This window comes from Pogoniulus pusillus, chromosome 3 (genome assembly GCF_015220805.1).
Source record: "Pogoniulus pusillus isolate bPogPus1 chromosome 3, bPogPus1.pri, whole genome shotgun sequence".
Classification (NCBI taxonomy): Eukaryota; Metazoa; Chordata; class Aves; order Piciformes; family Lybiidae; genus Pogoniulus; species Pogoniulus pusillus.
In genome coordinates this window covers 115,782-134,026 of record NC_087266.1, presented here as the reverse complement: position 1 = coordinate 134,026, position 18,245 = coordinate 115,782, and the positions used below count along the sequence as shown (strand labels likewise).

At 46.3% G+C, this 18,245-nt stretch overlaps 1 protein-coding gene across 1 annotated transcript; it reads right to left on the bottom strand.

The window, feature by feature from the left end:
* Window positions 1–1,549: 1,549 nt before the first annotated feature.
* On the bottom strand, window positions 1,550–16,313 carry OAT (ornithine aminotransferase). The gene is made up of 10 exons (XM_064168189.1): window positions 16,208–16,313; window positions 14,588–14,814; window positions 13,921–14,145; window positions 13,700–13,795; window positions 10,646–10,773; window positions 8,458–8,580; window positions 6,945–7,073; window positions 5,939–6,052; window positions 5,052–5,196; window positions 1,550–1,896 (listed from the first exon to the last, which is right to left on the bottom strand). Exons 2-10 carry the CDS (start codon window positions 14,787–14,789, stop codon window positions 1,736–1,738), a joined length of 1,323 nt encoding a protein of 440 aa, XP_064024259.1. The 5' UTR covers window positions 14,790–14,814; window positions 16,208–16,313; the 3' UTR covers window positions 1,550–1,735.
* Between the last annotated feature and the right edge of the window lie 1,932 nt (window positions 16,314–18,245).

Sequence of the window (18,245 nt, the reverse complement as noted above, 5' to 3'; positions counted from 1 at the left end):
CTGAAAGAGTCACAATAAACTTAAGGCATGTCAAAGGCTGTTGCACAGCAGCGATTCCTGCCTTCTGTGGCCTGATGGACACCACAAACAGGCAGCAAGAGATGGATGGAGAACATGGCAGGAGACTTCCCAGCAGCAATGATAGGGAAGCACTGAAATGGAGCCTTCTGCCCTGCAGCCCTCCCAGGCAATGAGGCAATGACATAGCTGTAACTGCATCAGGGTAGCACCCCTGAACATGTCCTCCTTGTCAGCCCTATGACACTACAGAAGTGAAGTTTTTGGTTGCTGAGGATTGTTGAGGGTTTACCTGTCAGTCCCTTAAGGGACTCCACAAACGGCTGTTTACACTACAGTTTCTCTCAGTTATTTCACTCCTTTCCCATCAGACTGTGCCAAACTTCCTAGGCAACATCTTTCCACCTTTGCTCTTCTTCCTAAGCCTTGCAGTCACAGTAAGACATCACCTTCTGCACCCATCTGGAATCAGTCTTACCTCATCCACAGCAGATGATGATGGGATGATCTTGGAGGTCTCTTCCAACCTGGTTGATTCTATGATTCTATCACTACTCGTTTTGTCTCTCCTAAAACAACACAGCATAAAAGGTTCTGTGACCCCATATTGGTTCCTTTCCAAAAACCAGGCTGCTTCTGAAGTACCAGGGGATTATTTGCCACTTCCAATTGCAAACGTGGCTGCATTTCACCCCTATGCCTGGCAAAGGGAACACTCTGCACCAGGTGACTAATCTGAGCTCAGGTTCAGCTAAAATCAGTTCAGTCAAGAAATATGAGAAAACAACCTAGTGCAGGAGTAGCAGCCAACTTCAAACTGTGCACAGAACCCTCCGCTGACAGCGTCCTGAGGCATGACAGTGCAGAACTTGCCCTGTACAAAAGCACAGCAGAAGCTTCCACACAAAGATTGTTAGGAATACACAAAGGCAGCACTGGCAGTCAGCTCTCTGCAGAACTGCAGCAGGTTTCTGTGTGGTTGCTCTCCGGCAACACTCTCTACATTTCAGTTCCACCTAAGCTTTTATGTGTTAATGCAAGGCAGACTTTAATACAAGCATTGGGATTACAGGTTTTACAGCAGTAAAACCAGATCTATACAGGCAGATCTGTTTTACAGGGCTGCAAAGCCAAGCACTGAGATCAGTCTCAGAACTCTCAGAAAAGGCATCCCCTGTCATACAGCAAAAGCACTGCACAGATGGAATGCAGCTCATGCTGAAGTTGACCAGCACAGCGCCCACCTCATCAACCTAAGCATGAGTTTTGTCTAGCTGAAAATGGGAAATGAAAGTCAGCCATAATGACAAGCCCTTCCACCCTGCAGGCATCTTATCAAGGAGCGAAAATGCAATGTTTTGGAGTGATGTAAGAGTGCAAGACCACCCTTATTAAAATAGACATGAATTACACTTTACATTTTGGGCAAGAGTTACAATAATTGAAGATTTCTGCATGTATCTCTCCTCAGACATGCTGACTTAACTGCTCTGTAAGTACACAAGTTGATGAACAGACTCTCATTGCTTCATTTCCAAGTACTGCAAGATTGGGAGTTCTTTATTACTTTAATTTAAAGACATAGCTACGTTTTAAGAGTCAAATCTTATTAGACACAAGGAATAAGAGACACTTGCTCCAAGAGCAGGCCTCCATCACACGCATTTCAACACACCCCCTTGGGCCAGTCAGCAGAGATATTTTTAAAGCCACATGTTCAGAATGACAGAATGGTCTTATGAATTATTTCAATGCACTCTCTGATTTCATCCTCCTTGATCACAAGGGGTGGTGCCAGTCGAATGGTGTCACCATGTGTGGGTTTGGCCAGCAGTCCGTTGTCACGCAGCCGCAAGCACACCTTCCAGGCATCATAGTCTGCAATTGAAGGGAAGAGGAAAAGAGCACAGAATCATGGAATGGGTTGGAAAGGATCTTAATGGTCATTGGGTTCCAAGCCTGCAGTGAAAAGTCCAAATTATACCTGAAAGACATGTCTCTGCATGTTCTGAACAGGTACCTACATACCCACCTTGCCCCACCCTCTCTCTCTTTCCTGGGCTGGAGGAAGTGGGAAGAGCAGACAACAGCCTTGGCACCTCTCAGTCTGCCACAGAAACACCACGTTTGGTCTTGTTTTGCACCCTGCTTTGTTTCTGGTAAACATAGGTCACAAAGCTGAACATTTCCCTTTTTTGGGAAACTTGCCTAGGTCTGGATCTAGGGCATCTTCATTTGCTACTACTGGTCAAAGATCACAGGATCACAGGATGCTAGAGGTTGGAAGAGACCCAAAGAGATGATCAAGTCCAACCCCTCTGCCAGAGCAGGACCATACAATCTAGCTCAGGTTGCAGAGGAATGCATCCAGACAGGCCTGGAAACTCTCCAGAGAAGGAGACTCCACAACCTCTCTGGGCAGCCTGTGCCAGGGCTCTGGGACCCTTACAGGAAAGAAGTTCCCCCTCATGTTGAGCTGGAACCTCTTTTGCTGCAATTTACACCCATTGCTCCTTGTCCCATCACAGGGTGCAGTGAGCAGAGCTTGTCCCTCCAATCCTGGAAGCCCTCAGATACTTATAAACATTAATCAAATCCCCTCTAAGTCTTCTCTTTTCCAGACTAAAAAGCCCCAGGTCCATCAGCCTCTCCTCATAAGCCATGCCCTCCAGTCCCCTCATCATCCTTGCTAGCCCTTCACTGGACTCTCTCCAGCAGATCCCTGTCCCTGTTCAACTGGGAAGGCCAAAACTGAACACAGTATTCAAGATGAGGTCTCACCAGGGCAGAGTAGAGGGGGAGGAGAACCTCCCTTGGCCTGCTGGACACATTTCTCCTACTACAGCCCAGGATCCCCTTGGCCCTCTTGGCCACAAGGGCACATTGCTGTGCCATGGGGAATTTGTTAGCCACAAGCACCCCCAGCTCCCTCTCCACAGGGCTGCTCTCCAGCAGATCACCTCCCAGCCTGTACTGGTGCAGTTTGTTATTCCTCCCCAGGTGCAGGACTCTGCACTTGTCCTTGTTGAACTTCATCTGGTTCCTCTGTGCCCAGCTCTGTCTGCCCAGGGCTCTCTGGATGGCTGCGCAGTCTGCAGCTGTCTCAGCCAAGCCTCCCAGTTTGGTGTCAGCAGCAAACTTGCTGAGCAGACTCTGTCTGTCTGTGCCCTCATCAATGTCACTGATGGAGATGTTGAACAGGACTGGCACTGATCCCAGGGGGACACCACTGGTCATAGCCCTCCAGCTGGACCTGGCACCATTGATCACCACTCTCTGAACTCTGTCTTGCAACCAGTTCCTAACTCACCTCACTGCCTGCTCTTCCACATTGCCTCAGCTTGCTCACTAAACTGTCATGGCAGACAGTGTCAAAGGCCTTGCTAAGGTCAAGGTAGACTACATCCACTGCTCTCCCTGAATCTACCCATTCAGTTATGGCATCATAGAATGCTGTCAGGTTAGTTAAGCACAACTTCCCCTTGGTAAATCCATGCTGGCTACTCCTGATAACCTTCTTCTCTTCCAGGTGCTTTGAGATGCCCTCCAGCAGGAGCCATTCCATCATTTTTCCAGGGATGGAGGTGAGGCTGCCTGGTCTGTAGTTTCCTGAATCTCTTTCATGCCCTTTTTGAAGACTGGAGTGACACTGGCTCTGCTCCAGCCCTCAGGCACCTCTCCTGTCTGCCACCATTTGGCAAAGACAGAATCACAGAATCATAGAATCAAGCAGGTTGGAAGAGACCTCCAAGATCATCCAGTCCAACCTAGCACCCAGCCCTATCCAGTCAACTAGACCATGGCACCGAGTGCCTCATCCTGTCTTTTCTTGAAGACCTCAAGGGACAGTACCTCCACCACCTCCCTGGGCAGCCCAGCACTTCAGCCAGCACAAAACCACAGAGCGATTTGTGAATTGTCCACTCTTCACCAGCACCTTTATGAAGTTCTGACCAGTTGCTGAGACTTTACCCATCAGCAGCAGATGCTGATTTTGATTTTCAAACCTCTGCCTCTGCTCATACCCACAGCAGCAGCTGACACAAAGTTGATGTTTGTTGTAAATGCCCTAAGACTATGCAGCTCAGCCCTTTGACCCAGGACGAGCAGAATTCAGATGACACTTTACAGCAGAAAAAGTGTCACAGTTGCAGCACATGGTACATGGGCCCAGACTGTGAACTGTTTGAACTAGATCCTAAAGGTTGGACTTGGAAGATCTCAAAGGTCTTTTCCAACTTAAGCAGTTCTATGGTTGTATGATTTGTCACCTGGCAGTGAAAAGGTTGTTCAGAAATCAAGGGGTCATTTCTGAGCAACTCCCCAGAATTCACAGTGAACATGCAAAATTGCCCCAAAGCTGCAGTCTGAAGGGGCTCAAGAATATGCCCCTAGCACACCAAATTTGGCTCCTTTACAGCTGAGTGCTTGTATAGATACATCAACAAATTTAAAACCAGGCCCATGCAAAGAGGTCAGGGAAGTTTAGACAAGGTGACAGTTGTGACTAGACTCAGACTTGCCATGTCATGTCTTAAGAAACCACACCAGCTCCCTGCAGCACTTTGTCACTTTGCAGACTCACGACATTGGCTGCTCTGGCTTCTAAGCCATTTTCTGATTTAATTCAAGGTGTTAATGCCTAGAAACGTGTTCGAGTCATTAGCTTCTTCCTTCCTTGTGCTGCCTTTATTGACCGTTCTCAGCTATTCTGCAACTATTTTCAGCCAATCTTTCCACAATCTGACAGCATCTGGCTTTGCAGCCAGTTTTCCCCAGGTGAGGGGACAAAAGGCTCTGTGGTAGGAGTTCAATTCACCATCAGTTTTGAACATTATAAAATCATAAAGTCAAATAATTCAAAGCAAAACTGTTCAGACTGTTAAGAAAGCCAAACCCTATTTTGTCAACTCGCATAAGTTTTCCGTAGGTACCACAGTGCAACAGCCAAGATCTGAGCCCAAATGTGATGCCTGTAAGCCAGCTCCTTACTCCATTCAGACACTTTAAGTGCTGTGTCTGTATCTCCTCACCTTTGGTTTCCCGAATGACAATCGCATTTAGCAGTCCTCTTCCTCTCACAGACGTTACAATATCCGATGGTGTCTTCATCAGCTCGTTTCTTAGTATGGTACCCATGATTTCTGCATTTTTAGCCAGCTCTTCCTCTTCAATTACCTAAAGGGAAGTCAGATCTCCAGTCAGTTGAAGGAAATGGCATTGTTCTATGCCCCATGCTGGAAGGGATGTCCAATGACACTACAGCTGCTGTTGCATCCGAAACATCAATGTGGTGGCTGCACACGCAGGCAGATTAGTACTAAGCATTCACTCATTCATGTTTAGAGCAAACATTCATCTCTCTGAATTTTTATTACCCTGCTTTTCATTTGTCATTGTTTACATGTAAATGGTAAACCTCTGAAGACTCTTAATCTGTGCAGGTGCACACACTGGGTAATGATGAGGCTTTGAGTGAGTTGCATGACACACTGTCAGTTGTGCAGTCATAGAATAATTAGAGACTCCAGACAAGAATTTTAGAGACTTCTGTTTGAGCTATATACGAGGCTTACACAGCAACAGCCTTTGCAGTATGGGGTAGTAAAATAAGGCATTTACCACTGTCTTTATGAAATCAGTGAAACTATTCTATTGAATTTACATCAGTGCCTTCAAGCCTCCCCTGGATGACTTTTGTTTGGTCATTTAAGACACTAAGATGGTAAGCACACAGAAATTAGGACACATTTCCAGTAAAGATTACAGAACTGGTTTTGTGATCCATGCAAGCAGTTAACCATCTGCAATTTTCCATTCTCTACTCGTAGCACAGCAAACATAATGTCTTTAAGCAGAGGCCGTGCCAGGGTGACACCCTTTTTCTTCTGGGATCCAATCCCCACTACAAGACACAAACCTCCAGCGCTGCTATGGCCACGCGGCAAGCCAACGGATTTCCTCCATAAGTAGAGCCGTGTTCACCAGGCTTGATGGTCAGCATCACTTCATCATCACATAGGACTGCTGAGATCTAAAACAGCAAGGCCAGTTTGTTTACACATATATTTAGAACAGTAAACTCAAATACCTCTGCATCAAGGTTTTCCCCAGGGCTGAGGAAAGGATTGTTTTCAGCCTGCAGACATTCACACTGCCAGCGCTGCCCAGAGGAGATGGCAGTCGGAGCAGCCTAATCCCTTAAACGTACTAAGCTGTTCTGCCAGAACACAGCTGAGGGGTGCTTCTCCAAACTGATTTTAAGCTTCACTACTCTTTTTAACAACTAAGAAACACCTTTAATCAGTCAAAATCATTCAAGGCATATTGTAATTCCCAGATTAATTGGTAGGAATTTAGGTTACTCCAAGAGGATCAAGTCAGTCATGTGGGCAAGCCAAACGAGTGAAACAATGACAGTCCTTCAGAAATTGCTTTATTTTAATACACATTAGGAGTTCTCTTGCCCTTCACACAATTCCTCTAGAAATTAATCACAGTAAGACTGTAATAAACTGCTCTTCAGAGAGTGGACAAAAGACTAACCAGTAAATACAGAATGAAAGGCTGATTACTTCTTTTCCTGATAGGATCTCAAACTTCATTCAATTGACAAGGGCTAAAACACCTAAAAATTAAGAGGATGACATCTAGCAACTTGCCTCCCTAACAACTCAAGTATCAACCTTGAAAGTTCAGGACACTAACAAAGCCATTTCAGCTCTAAAGGCAATATTATATTTTCCATTATTTTCTTATGTATCTCCCACAGGTTGGACTATCTGGGTCATAAATCCCAGTTAATCTTGTAAACACCAGTTTTGAAGCATAACAAACATTCAGTTTCTTGGTCCTTCACTTGGTAGAGTTTCAGTGTTAATTAATTAACAATTATGATTCAACATAAATGTTTTGTTGTTACTCACAGGATATAAGCCACCAGAAAGGGCCTTTCCAAGAAGAACTAGATCAGGTCTCACATTTTCATGGTCAACAGCTAGCATCTTCCCTGTTCTGGCTAAACCAGTCTGCACTTCATCGGCGATAAACAGGACCTTTATGGAGGTGAAATAGAAGAAAACGCCACATATTTAACAGCACTTTGTTCTCGTGGCCAGCTCCATTCAAACAGCACAACAGAACTGCACATGGAAGCCAAAGGCCTTCCAGCTGCATTACGCTGAGGACACCAACGTATTTCCTTTACCTCCTCTAAACCTCCTGGAGACATGCATCCTGTGCAGTGTCAAAGCACTGACACATGACCATGCTGTCCTCTCCCCACAGTACCTTTAGCACACTCTCTTCTGTGTAAGACAGACTGCACACAGGGCTGTCCAGCCACAATCTGTCTGCAGTGCAGCAACGAGTGAGAATTCCAGAATGTTAGGGTTTGTCTACCATTACACCCAGGGCATTGTTGGTACTCTGACCTTTGGGAGCTTCTGAGGAATGCCACTTCAGCAAGGCTGCAGGTTTGGTAGTCTGATGTCTAAGAGTCTAAATAACTTTGAGAACCTAAATCTCAGTCTTTGAGCTTGCTCTCCTCAGCTGCACTATAACCAAATACTACTATTCCTAAGGTAACTCCTATTTTCACAGCAATAATGAAAGCAACTTTATTAGTCAGATGTCAATAGCTTCCTCTGAAGGTATAGAAGAAACTACAGGCAGGCTTTGTGAATAAAGAATTCTGTTGGAGCAGAGACCACTGATTTCTAAATCAGGCAAACACCACCAAGGGGATAAGAAAATGCAAACTGGCAGACTTCTTTTTGTTGTTTTTCATCACACTTACAGAATGGAGTGGAATAAGATATGTAAATCTATCTTCTCACGCTTCCACAGATGGGGGATGCCACTACAACTCAGTATGTCTTCACTGGCACTGAAGAGACATCATGGACCTAACGTTCCATTTGCAAAGCTAAACACTTTTTAGCAGAACTCAGGCAGGACATACTATTGAGCACAGGACTCAGAGGTGTAGAATTAAACAGTATATGAGAAAATGCTGAACAAAAAACCTTTGCATTTCAGAGGTCTTCAAAGAGCATTCATACACATATGAACATTTCCTGAGACTCACTACTGTTTCTAACTCCCAGTAGCCTTTATACACGCCAGCAATAAAGTCCCTTGATAGGTAGAATCACTGCAGTAACTGGCTTCTGGCCCAAGAAACTTAGCATGTGAAAAACAAACTAAGCTAAATTAACTTAAAGTAAATGAGGTTCCAAGAACATGCATCAGAAACTGGAAATGGTTAACAGCAGCAAGAAACTGACAAATGTACCCCCACCCTATTCACTGAAAGAAAAGGCAATGATTAAGCAGAGCATGAAGCCCTGTACCCTGCACACCAGGATGACCTCGCCAGACATGCCAGTCAGCACAGCGGGCAGTGTTTAAACCACCCTGTCACAGCCAGTTCCTTACGTTGTGCTTTGTGCAGAGCTCCCGCACACCTCTGAGATAGCCTTTGTCAGGAACAATCACACCTGCTTCACCTTGAATTGGTTCAACCATGAAAGCTGCTACATTGGGATCTTGAAGGGCCCGCTGTGGAAACAGGAACAGGAAAGACAAAAAAGGTCAAATTTAGAAACTCACCGATTCACAGAATGGTTTGGCTTGGAAGAGACCTCAAAGCTCATCCAAATCAAATCCTTCAGCCACAGACAGGGACACCTCCCACTAGACCAGGCTGCTCAAAGCCTCATTCAGCTTGGCTTTGAACACCTCCAGGGCTGCAGCCTCCCCAACTTCTCCAGGCAACCTTTTCCAGTGCCTCAACACCCTCACTGTAAAGAATTTCTTTCTAATGTCTAATCTAAATTGAGCTGCTTTTAGTTTGAAGCCATTGGCCCCTCATGCTGTCACTACAAAGATTTGTCAAAAGTCCCTCCCCAGCTCTCCTGTGGCCTCCCTTCAGGTACTGGAAGGCTGCTCTAAGGTCTCCTTAGAGCCTCCTCCAAATTGACCAGCCTTGACTCTCTCAATCTGTCTTCACAGCAGAGGTGCTCCAGCCTCTGATCATCTTCGTGGTCTGCTCTGGATCTGTTCTAATGGTTCCATGTCCTTCTTCTGTTGCAGGCTCCAGAAATGGACACAGTATTTTAGGTGGGGGTCTCAAAATACAGAGAATAGCATGTAGTAGAATCTAGTTCTAGCCCTGGTGCTCCACCTCAAATGATGGTAACAGTGTTCATGTCAGATGGCTCTCCCTGAGTGCCCTTTCAGTTCCAACATAGTCACTATTTGCCTTTAAAAATCAGCTGCTGTGCTTGCTTGGGAAATTGCAAACTTCAAAAGTGCAAACTCAGACAGATTATCAGATCAGTTCCTGCATTACCTCAGAAACAGACTCAGTTTTGCATTACCCCATGCAAGACAAACACTTGCTCAACACTTCCTCTGTGCACCTCAGACAGAAAGGAATGGAGCCTCTTCAGAACATTTTGTCACCTTAAATCAAAGTCCACAGCTACATTCTTAACACCATCAAGTCCTAAAAGGTTTATAAGTCCACAAGAGATGTAATGATTGCCAGTTCTCTCAGTACTGCCCCATAAACAGAACAGATTCAGTTATCAGTCTGATGGACAAGGGTCTGAATTTCCTGTCTCCAGAACACATTCAAAGCCTCAGTAACATTGGCCGAGAGCCACTAAATACTTAGAAGGCTTTCACAATAGGCAGTCTTATGTAGGTTCAAATCTGAGTAAGCTTTTCCATGCTGCATGTTTAATATGCTGAGACTTCTGTTGCCCTTAACCAAACTCCTAGGAGGCAAACATCTTTATCCTATATATCCTCCAGCTTCCATAGCCAACTTGTGTACTTAACAAACCCAAGAGGCACTGAAGAGTAACCAGCCTGGCACTCATGAAGATGACGTACCCAGATGATGGACTGCCAACATTCTCAGTGCTTCATGGCCATCTGTGTCAGACTGGAACCCTCTTCCCTCCCAGGTCCCAAGTCCAGCACCCTATGGCTGCCACCAAGCACCATATACTCTTTAATCCCTGAGACCACATTATGAAGGTGGGAAATTTTGAAGACCCATCAAAGTGAACTCTCCCCAGCATCTTGCCAGATGCATCTCAGAAACCCAGGGCCATGCAGAATCATGCAAGTTTCAGTAGCTAAAGTGAAGCAGCAGGCCAGTATGATCTTAAGCTGCTGTGAAACTGGGAAGGCTTGTTTGTGGCTGCTCTTAACCTCATTCATGTGGTCACTGAGGAATGCACAGCATTTCTGAGAGCAGCAGGTAAAGACACTGGCTTCAGAATCCTGACTGGGAATGCATGCAACTGATCTGAATTCCCTTAGTGTGTGTCTGCTCTTCTTCGTTTCTTCCCTGAACATCTCAGTGATGGGAGAAACAGAACCTGTGGTTTTCCTTTCACAGCCTAAAGCAAACTGAAAATCAAAACCAAAGCAAAATTTACATGCATTCCCTACACAGAATTGTAACATAGATATTTCTTACATGCCCAGATGCGCAAATATTGACATCAAAGCATGCCTCAAAGCAAACACTTGTGATTTTCCCACTTGCTAGTTAGCAAAGAATCACAACAGAATTATTTCTTGCAAGAGAACAAAGGTCATCAAATACCTCAAGAGCTGGTAGGTCATTGTATGGGATCACTTCAAAACCTGGCATAAAGGGTCCAAAGCCATCATAGCTGGATGGGTCGGTAGAGCTAGAGATAGCAGACAAAGTTCTGCCCCAGAAGTTGCCAGCTTAAAATAAATAGAATAAAGAAGGAGGTTGTTGCAATGCTGACTAAGAGCCAGTACAGTGCATAGGATATTACACTTTACGTTTGATAATCACAAAAGCATCCAGGTAGGCAAAGCTCCCCAGGATCACCAAGTCCAACCTATAACCCTACTCTACAAGGTACACCTTAAACCACCTCTCTAAGCACCACATCCAAACAACCCTTAAACACATCCAGTGTTGGTGACTCCACCACCTGCCTAGACAGCTCATTCCAGTCCCTGCCCACTCTGTGCATGAAAAACTTCTTCCTAATGTCCAATCTAAACCTCCCCAGTCTCAACTTGAGGCCATTCCCCCTTGTTTTGTCTCCAATTACTTGTGAGAAGAAGCCAGCAACAGCCCCTCCACAGTGTCCTTTCAGGTAGTTGTAGACAGAAATGAGGTCTCCCCTCAGCCTCCTCTTCCTCACTCTAACCATCCCTAGCTCCCTTAGTCACATCCCTCAGGTTGGATGTTTAAAAGCACTTTTTATTCTGACCCAGCTACACAAGAGCTCTTTGTTCTGCCTAAAAGCTGGCTTCTGGAATTTCCACCTCAACATGAGGACAAACTTCTTTACTGTGAGGGTGCTGGAGCACTGGAACAGGCTGCTCAGAGAGGTTATGGATTCTCCTCTGGAAAGATTCCGAACCCACCTGGATGTGTTCCTGTGTGGGCTGCCCTGGGTGATCCTGCTCTAGCAGGGGCTGGACTGGATGATCTCTACAGTTCCTTTCCAACTCCTGCCATTCTATGAGTCTGACAAAAGAAGGATCACTCTTCTTTTTTTTCCCAACTGCTTAGCACATGATTATATACTGTGGTTAAGGAGATGGGATCATAAAAACAGAGTTCAATAAGGCAATAAAGTAATTATTAGAAGTTAATTGGCTGAAGAGCAAGACAAAACAGATAAAGTGCAGGAAGAAATGTATTTGTTCAAAGAACTTCCAGAAGAAATAAAAAAGGTGCAAACTAATCCATCTGGTCCCAGAAACCATAATGCAATTCATAAATGCTTCCTAGGGACAGTTTATGGTTCAGCCACTCTGTGCACCAAGAGTTAAACATTTAAAAAAGAAAGTCAATAATTAAGTCATAATCTTTATTCTGGAAGGTTTTGTAAGGTAAAGAACTACTGAATATGAGAAGTGACAAAAATACTACATCTAATAGCAAAGAATATCAAATCTAAGCTACCTAAATCAGCTATAAAATAATCTTTAGCCAAGTGTAACAGTGGCTGTAACCTCTCTGCTACAGAGCCAAGCAGAGCAGGCAGGTAAAGGAGGAAGTCTGTGACCTGTATAACCAGGGCTTTCAAGGGCCCCAGATTTACTTCAGCAGTGTCACTTTTACAACTCTCCTATGACCAAGACTACCACATGGCTTTCCTGGGTTAATGCCAACTTCTGGAAGACACAGTGACCACAGAAGAAAACCACTGGTAGGGAAGGCCTCAGCAGGAAGAAGGCTCAATCCCAGAGTGACATCTGTGGTGACAGCTGTCTGAGGAACAAAGGTGAATGTATGTAAAAAATAGCCAATTAGGAACAAAAACGTGCTGCACTTGAACACACCCACCAAGTGCTTAAACAGAGCACAGAGGACTGACTACACATCTCATGGGGCTTCAGGCAGCCACACAAACACTAGCACAAGTTGCCCAGAGAGGTAGTGGAACCTCCATCCCTGGAAACATTCCAGGACAGACTGGGTGTGGCTCTGAGCAACCTGATCTAATTGAAGATGTCCCTGCTCACTGCAAGGGGATTGGACTAGACTACCTTTAGAGGCCTTTTCCAACCCAAACCATTCTATGATTCTCACCAATTTTTGACAGCTAAAACCATTAAGCAGCACAAATAAGGTTGGTTCACTTTATATATTCAACTGCTCTTTGCAAAGCTTTATAAATCACTCTATTACCTATGGTTTCCTTTCTGGATTTAAGCTCATTGTTGCATTTCCCTTGCAAACACAGACAATACCAGCAGCTGCTGACAACTCTCTTCATCGCCTCCTAATGCACACACCTCCACAAGGGAGAGGATCTGCAATGGACTTGTCATAGGAATTCTGTTCAGATCTCTTGTTTTTGCAATCACCTCTCATAGAATCACAGAATCAACCAGGTTGGAAGAGACCTCCAAGCTCATCCAGTCCAGCCTATCCAACCAACTAGACCATACTTGCACTAAATGCCTCATCCAGTCTTTTCTTGAGCACCTCCAGGCACGGCGACTCCACCACCTCCCTGGGCAGCCCATTCCAGTGCCAATCACTCTCTCTGGGAAGAACTTCCTTCTCACATCCAGCTTATATCCACCCCAGCACAACTTGAAACTGTGTCCCCTTGTTCTGTCGTTGGTTGCCTGGAACAAGAGACTGACCCCACCTGGCCCCAGCCTCTCTTCAGGTAGCTGTAGACAGCAGTGAGGTCCCCCCTGAGCCTCTCCTCTCCCCTGTTAAGATCACAGGCATTCCCTTTTCCAGAAATTTGTAACTAATTCTAACTCTAAGGTCAAACTGCCAGGAGCATCCACAGAATGTTTTGTCAACAGAACGTATTTAGGACTGAAGTTTATGATATGGAAGGAGGCACTTGGTGAACTTTAAGGCCCTGCAGGCTGCTGTAGCCACAGCAGTAGTTCTTTAACAGTGCCATGACCTGCAGTTGAGTACAACAGAATCTGTCAACAGGCCAAGATCTTAGCTCACATGATTAAAATGTGCAAGGTTACAGAGACCTTTCACAGACCTGATGCAGCGAAAAAAGCCCTAAAATGTTAAGAATATTTCAAAGCCATGGCTCCAGCTACAGGAGAGAAGAGAGAGCTACAGCCAGCATCCAGAGCTCTCATCCTCCTCAGTGCCTCAGCTCATAACATACACTTTACATACCTGCAAAAATGATCTTTGCTTTGTATTTTGGAATTCCTTTCACTGTGTAAGCCCACTTCCGAGCCAATTTACAGGCAGTTTCTCCAGCCTCCACTCCTACAACACAGAGCAGTATCCTTACCACGCAGTACATGAGACAGGCCACTGATGCAGCACCAAACGTTACAAGCCCCCGGAATCAGAGAGACAGGAAACACACTGGAAACAAAATGACTTTTTACCTGTGTTCATTGGAAGAACTTTGTTGTAATTGAACATTTTGGTGATATATTCCTCATACTCTCCAAGAACATCATTGTAGAATGCTCTGGACGTCAGGGTCAGTTTTTCAGACTGAAGCTTCAGAGCATTCACAATCTTTGGGTGGCAGTGGCCTTGATTAACAGCACTGTAAGCACTCAGGAAGTCAAAATACTTTCTGCCTTCAACATCCCAGACATAAACACCTGGGAAAACAGTGGGAAGGTCAACTCACAAAATAAGAGGCATGAGACAACACTAAACAGCACAGGCTGCAAGCTACAACACAGCCTTTTGTTGTACAGAATGGTGCTCATGCTGTTCCATAGGACATAGTCTGGGGGCGTTAAGAAGAGTGTGCCCAGAAGGTTGAGGGAGCTTCTCCTCCTGCTCTGCTCCTCTCTGTCCTGCCCTAGTGAGCTCACATCTGGAATATTGGCTCCCCAGTTCAAAAGAAATATGCTTAATGATCCAGCTCTCTAACAAGCAGTTAGCTGTCTTTATTTAATCAGTTCTCTCAGTCCCACCCACTCCATCACCCCTAAAAATTCCAAAGGTTCAGAAATTGGTTAGGTCAACATCATTATGCCATGATCTCACTTGCACACATACATACACACCATCTAGCCCACCCAGCTAGGAAAATACCTTTTCCTTTTTCCAGAGCAACAGGCAGTGGGTGGTAATTGTGGGCACCATATTTAGCCTCACGTTCATATATGAAATCAGAGGTGGGAGATCCCTGGATGTTTTTTTTAGGAGCAGCTGAGGCAGCAGAACTCAAGGAAGCATGAACACCTCGCCAGAGAGCAGCAGTGCTCCGAGAGCAGGTCAGCTTGGAAAACATCATTGACCTCAGGTATGCTCTTACTGGTCTGGGGAGGAAAAAGTTAGTCAATAATTAGCACCGAGAATCCTTCAGAAGAAATGTGGATCTGCTGCCAGGACTGCAGGTTTCTCAACTTGTTTTACAACTCAATCAAGAAAGCCTGTATGAAGTACAAATGCACATGGTACTAACTAATGTTTGGGTTTTTTTTTCCATTTTAATGTTCACACACAGTAACAGAAAGAAAACTAAATCAAGACACTCACCAAGTGTAGGAACTAGTCCCAAGAGTTTTCCCAGCAGTGTTGCTTTTTCATTGTGCCTTAAATTGGGACTAGATTTAGTAATCTAAACTGCAATGAGAAAGTTAAGTTTATCAAACTTCCTGTGCTATTGAAATGCCTTTCATCTGGCAGACTGCTGTAGGACAAATTGTGCCACAGAATCAGAAAGTAAAATATCTGTGTTTATATAAATGATATAAGAATATTTATGTATATTCTATTATAATAGTATATTCTAACCACAAAATGGCCCAGGTTGGAAGGGACCTGGGAGATCACCTATTCCAACCTCCCTGCCATGGGCAGGGATGCCTCTCAACTAGACCTGGCTGCTCAAGGCCTCAGGACTCTGCTGCCCAAGTGTCAATAATACCTATACATAAGTAACACAACAGTGGGAAGAAGCATCTGACCCAAATGATGTTTAGCTGGTGACAGCTGATGGGTTAGTTTTTATTGAAGTCTGCTTTAAGAAGCAACATTTGTGATTTTTTTAATCATAGAATGTTGGGGTTGGAAGGAGCCTTTAAAGGAATCTAGATCAACCCCCAACTGAGGCTGCTGCTGTTTTAATATAAGCTGGACTCTTGATATTAAAATGTCATCTACACATCAAACATCTGGCGTTAGTAGCATTTTAAGGAGATCAAAAATAGATGGACTGTGTGGCATGTCAAAGTGCCTTTCAGACTAGCACACCTGCAGACACAGGTCAGGACCTATAAAGAGCCAGAAACCCAGCACTGAAATACGTGAACCCTCTCCCCGCCCCAGGGCCATGGCCTCCGCAAAGGCACAGCCAGCCTCCTGGGCGGGAGCAGGTCTGACAGCAGGCGCAGAGGAGATGGGTGACCGTGCCCACCACTCCAGGACGTCGCCGCTGTCACATCCCCACATCCCCACTTCCTGCATAGCGAGAGCGCCTGAAGCAGAAGCGAGGGCAGGTAGCTGTCCAGCCCCGGCTCCGCAGTCGGTCCCGCCGCCCTGGGGCAACCCGATCCCTCCCGCTTCCCTTGACGATGTGGCCTGCTGAGGCCTTTCCCGCACAACCGTTGTCCCGCTGCCGCGGCCGGCCAAAGACCGGGGCAATACAGCACCGAATGAGGCAGAGATCGCTCCTTTCGGCCAGGCTGGGCTGTGCCAGCCGCGTCGTACCTGCCACCCACCGCCGCCGCCGCTGCTGCTTCCCGGCCAGGAGCCCGCGGCGAAGAGAAAGAGGCAGCCCGCGGCAACTGTCACCGCTCCTCGCCCCACGCACGCCTCCGCCCCTGCCCGCCCGGCATCCCGCCGCTGCCGCCTCCGATTGGCTGGAGTTGATGATTGGCAGCTCCGCCCCCATGCCCCATCCATTCTCAGAGCGGCACCACCGGCCCGCCCACTCACCGACACGTCTCATTGGCCGGACGGTTCCCGATTAGCCAATCAGGATGGGAAGCTGGCACACCCCCGCGCCGAGGGCACGCCCAGGCGCGCTGCCGTCGGAGCCGCGCTCCGCGTCCTGCCGCATCGCTTAGAGCAGAGACCCTGGGCCGGGAGGGCTTCGCTCCTCTCTGCCGAGCTGGGGCAGTAGGTATAGTCGCAGAAATTGCTCCCGCTTCCCTTGGTGGGCTTAAGCCCGAGGCCCCGCTAAGTCTGCGAGCCGAACGAGTCCTCCCGCCGGGCGTCGCTGTCCGGCCGGCTGTTACTGTCCAGCCAGCTTCACCGGAGTGCTGCTCGGATCCTCGGCACACTTAGCCCAGTCTAAGAAGCTGCTATTGAAAAAGGCGAACGTGAATAAATTTTGAGAGCGGCTGGGAAGGAACTAATCGTAAATAGAAGGATTTTGGATTGTTGTAGGAGAGGTTACAGCAGCTTTCTAGTAGTTACTGGGGGACCTGCAAGAGAGGAACTATATCAGGGAGTGCTGAGCTAAGGCATTCTGAAAAGAGAGTAGATCTAGATTAGACATAAGGAGGACTGTTCTCACTGTGGGGCTGGTGACACACGGAAACAGGGTGCTCGGGGAAGTCGTGAATGCTTCCTCTCTGGAGAGGTTCAAGGCCAGGCTGGATGAGGCCTTGAACAATCTGGGCTAGTGGGAGGTGTCTCTGACCCATGCAAGGGCATGGAGCTGGACGATCTTTTAAGTTCTCTTCCAACCCAAACCATTCTATGGCAGTGGTAACTCCGGGCTGCTGCTCGCTGTTCCGTGGCCTGCCTGCACCTGTAGGTTCTTAGTCTCCAGAACGTTATAAGTGCTGCTGTAAGGACAAGCAGAAGCCAGTCCTTTTCCCGGTCTTCACTCCCTGCTGCCTTTGGAGGGAGGCTGGTCTGCAGACCATGAGATCCACTGCTGGCTGGTGGCCAACATGCTCTTAGAGCTTTCAGCTGGAAGCCAGTAGGTAAGCAAAGACATGCTGTAACTAGCCAGCACAACCCTGACCTTTTCCCAGACTAAATTACACCTGGTGAGCATTTTGTAACCAGAAAATCTGGACTTTGAGAGGGAGCTGTGAGGTATTTGATAATACACAGTGGATTTAATGCAAAAGAAAAAAACACGAAGAATATTTCACTTTGCTGTCTTACCCACCTCACCAAGGAGGGCAGCCAAAACCTCAGTCTTAGCAGTGATGACTTCTGGATGCCTCTTGCTCTTTGTTCGTAAATTGTCCTGACAGCTTTATTCAGTGATGGAAAAGAGTTTGTTGGTTTTCTTCTCAAAGAAAATGTGGTGTCCTAAGGTTGGCAGTGCAGCCAATTTGTACATCTTCCCCACGCTACATTCAGAAACCATCCTGAATCTAGTCGGATCTAACCAAACTGCTCAGCCCTTGAATGTCAGTGGGCAGCGTTGCTTACGTGCTGGGAGAACACCGCCTCACAGTAAACTCTGCCAGTGTGCAGGCAGCTTTGACACTGAAGTAGAACAGATGACACTGTGCTCTTTATAAATACACGTGCAGTTAGGCTCAGTTTGCTGATGTAGTATGTCTCTTCCTAGCCTAATTGTGCCAAGGAATTGTGCCCTGCAGCTGCTGCCAAAGCTGACTGCATAAAGCACCAGAAAGTTGTGCCTTGGGTGCTAAGCTGTGAAACACATTTCACAGTCGTATCTGTTGAATGAGTATGTGGCTGTACTATGCCAAGTTTTCTAGGAGCTACTGAAACCCTTTTATTTCTAGTTAAAGGTCTGATTTTTTTGTGAAATACC